Source organism: Durio zibethinus, chromosome 9 (assembly GCF_047325235.1).
Source record: "Durio zibethinus cultivar Kanyao isolate XHJ-2024 chromosome 9, ASM4732523v1, whole genome shotgun sequence".
NCBI classification, from domain to species: domain Eukaryota; kingdom Viridiplantae; phylum Streptophyta; class Magnoliopsida; order Malvales; family Malvaceae; genus Durio; species Durio zibethinus.
In genome coordinates, this window is record NC_143170.1 from 24633863 (window position 1) to 24637693 (window position 3831).

The 3831-nt window shown below is 29.8% G+C and overlaps 1 protein-coding gene across 1 annotated transcript; it reads left to right on the forward strand.

Moving 5' to 3' along the window:
• The first annotated feature begins 988 nt into the window (after positions 1-988).
• On the forward strand, positions 989-2346 carry LOC111317272 (germin-like protein subfamily T member 2). The gene has a single exon (XM_022919732.2). It carries the CDS (start codon positions 1478-1480, stop codon positions 2147-2149), a length of 672 nt encoding a protein of 223 aa, XP_022775467.2. The 5' UTR covers positions 989-1477; the 3' UTR covers positions 2150-2346.
• The last annotated feature ends 1485 nt before the right edge of the window (positions 2347-3831 follow it).

Here is a 3831-nt window from a genome sequence, read left to right on the forward strand (position 1 = left end):
TGTCTAATAAAATGATATTTTATAATTAAAATAATAAAACTATTTTTATATTAAATATTAAATAATATAATGACATTCTCGATTAGATTTGGGTTTTGGCTTAAAATTTTGAGTCAAGTCCAAGAAATAATTTGTTTTGGATTGTGGATAGAAAAAAAAAAAAAATTCATATCCAAGTAAGATTTTTTATTTTTCCCAGTAGAGCAATGCTCATTTTTTTAAAGAGAGTTAGATCATTTTAAAGGTATAATTTTTTATTTTTAGTTTTATTTGATTATTATTTATTATATCTCATTGGATTTTATAATTTAAATTTTATTAGATTTACCAAATAAAAGTGGAAATTAACAAAAAACAATAACTTTGAAAATTTCTTAATAATATAAATTTTTAAAAAATTAGTTGGGAAGTTTTTTAAAAAGAAATTAAAATGAGAAATAATACAATTGGAAGAGGCCTAAGAATTGTTCCAACACATTAGTCAATTTTAAAATATTAATAAAGCAAAATATCGAAAAAGTAAAAATAAAAATATTAAATAAGATAAAATATACAAAAAGTTAAAAAGACGATAATACAAATGATATGAAATAATTTAAAAAAATGCAAATGACAACTTTTTTAAAAATAAAAATTCTTAAGTTAAGAGATATTTGAAAAATTCTATCAATGTTCGGAGTGAATTTAAAAATATTTTATTTTTATTAAATAAAATCAACAAATATCAACATACAAAATAAAGAGATAATAAAAAAATAAATACAAATTATAAAAATAATGTATTTAAATTTCAAGTGCTAAGTATGATCATTACATTTCATTTAATATTATATTACTCTAATTAATTTTTGCTATATAAATATTGATCCCGTGCGAAGGAGAGCTTTCACACTAACGAATTCTAACAAGGTTTTCATTGTATCTCTTTGACAATTTTGATTATTCTTGTTAAAGGAAAGTAACTCCTAAATCAAGCCTAGAAGAATTCATCTCTCAATCGCTTCTCCAACATCAACAACTATTTCAACAACGCGTTATTGCGTGATTGGTTAACTGATATTAGTGTCCGAACAAAAAAATATACAATTGCATTCAGTTTGACAGAGTCAAGCTGAAATTTGTCCACTTGTTGCCCGCAAATACCACGAAGCTCTTAGCATCATCAGAAAGTCGCAGCTCAAAGACTTTGTCTTCCCTGCCCCTTTTAGTCATTTACATTTAGATTAGGTGTTGATTTTCTCCATGGGTCACTCTCTTTGTTCAAATCTCTCTCTTTGGTCTACTCGTTTCGTTACCTCTGCCGTGTGACCATGTCTTAATTGTAGCTAGGTGTAAACATGCCCCTAACTAACATCCACCAATTTTGTTTTTATGGCATTATTTTACTGTTGACCTTTTAAGAGTTAAGACTATTAAGAGATACATAAATTGATCCATTGTTAACCTTCACTACCTGTACTTTAAAGAAGAGAAATCCATGTCTGCCATGGGTTCCTTATCGAGCTTGCCATTCTACCTTCTATGTTGCCTTCATGTTTTCTGGCTTCTACTTCTACCTTCCCATTCAGCTGACCCCGCTCCATTACAGGACTTCTGTGTAGCAAACGTGACTGCCTCTATATCTGTTAATGGTTTCCCTTGCAAACAAGCATCCGAAGTAACTTCTGATGACTTTTTCTTTGACGGCTTCACCAAGGAAGGTAACACAACAAGTATCTTCGCATCCGCCCTCACACCTGGAAATGTCCTCACATTCCCAGGGCTGAATACTCTCGGAATTTCGATGAACCGGGTAGACTTTGCCCCTGGTGGACTCAATCCGCCTCATTTGCACCCTCGTGCAAGCGAGACGGGTGTGGTGATTAAAGGCAAGCTCCTGGTAGGTTTTGTGACAAGTAACAATGTTTTTTACTCCAAAGTCTTGACTGCCGGGCAGATGTTTGTCATCCCTCAGGGACTTGTGCATTTCCAACTTAATGTTGGAGAAGGAAAGGCACTGGCTTTCACGGCTTTCAACAGCCACTTGCCCGGTGCTGTGGTCGTTCCCATAAATCTCTTTGCTTCTTCGATACCAAATGAAGTCTTGACCAAGACCTTCCAAGTGGATGCGGGTGTTGTCAATACCATAAAATCCAAGTTCAAATCGTAAGAAATTGGAAGATCCTGCCCTGCCACTTGAATTTGCCTAGATATGTATCTGTTACCATATGCCATTTATCTGTCATTTATTTTCTGTTTTTTCTTTTTATTATTTTTTGTTATGTTTTTTTATAGTGATGATTGAATGAGTCAATGAAACTGAAACATGTTAAAGTACAAATATTAAAAATCTAAAATTTAATTCAATTAATTTGTATAATCATAATCATAATTACCTTTAAAAAATATCTAACTGAAAATCAAATTTTAATATCTATAATCCCTTCTTCCATCTTCAAATTGTGATCTATTTTATATAAAAAAGTACAAAAACTAAGATCCTATTTGGATTTCACCACACTGATTAAACTCATTGCATTTTCAATTGAATCTAAATATCAACTCTAATGAGATTAAGTCAGCATAAATTTTTCATTAAAATTTTTTTAATCACAGCTAAAATAACTTTTTTTTTCAATCACAGCTACAGTATTTTTAATTATTTTTTTCAATCTTATCGCAGTCAATCTCACTGTCCATCCAAATAGAGCCTAAGGTGCAATACCATTAAAGGTCATTCTAATGGCTCGGGTCAGGATCCATTTGATTTGGCTTCATACTGATGAATAAGTTCCCTTACCATCATAATTACCAGGTCCTTCATCAGAATTTTCATTAAGCAAATATAGCCAAAATAAAGATGTATCTTCAGAGAGGGATTGGCAACAGTCCGAGCAGGAGGACCAGAATAAGATTTCTAAATAGATATATATAGACAGCACAACCCTAAGAAAAAGATGGCATAGAAAACTTTTAGTAACTGATACAATGGAGTTCTCTGTAGCTAGTCAGATGAACATGCATAAATGATCAGATGCATTTTCTACAAGATAATATGATATTACTAATTTAAGAATAGTAAGACATTTACGAAACCCATTTCTGCAACAGATTTAACAAATAACAAATTTGCCCTTTGATCTAAAGACGACAAACAGATCACTCTTGCTGCTTTGAATGCCAACAAGGATCTCCAAATTATGTAGCCCTTCCAAAAGTTCCACCAACATGCATATGCGGCCAAGGGTTTAAATTGAGATTTTTTGTCACGCCGTATTTATTGCATTTGCAAATATAGCAAATATAATTGCAATTATTGCAGTTGTGTGTTTTTTTTTTTTAAATTTTGCACAATTTATTATAAAATATAATAAATATAATCATAAAAATTTTTATTTTATGATATTTAAAATAATTTATGACACTTTATGTTTTTTATTATCTTAAAAAATTATTTACAATTTGTTTTACATTATAACAAAACATTCATATTTGGTTTAGTAGCAAATTTTTGCTTGAACTAAGTTCATATTCAATATTAATTCCAGACAAATCAAATATAACAACATATAATATATTAAATACCAAGCATCTATATTTAATAATATTACAAACCTAAAACTATAATACTTTTAAATTTCATCAACTATTATTATTGATATATATTTTAAATTTTATTACATGGTAAAATGACGAAAAGAATCAAATTCTCTATCTTCACTTTGAGAGCCACGTTGAACCATTCCCATCCTTGTGACCTTTGTTTTTGATACATTTAAAGTGAAAAATATATTTGAAGATGAGATATTTATGGTGAGAGGATACATTTAAATTAGAGATAGATAATAATTA

What these genes read in the sequence shown, in the direction of transcription:
- LOC111317272 (XM_022919732.2), top strand. Translation starts at nt 1,478, where the DNA reads ATGTCTGCCATGGGTTCCTTATCGAGCTTGCCATTCTACCTTCTATGT.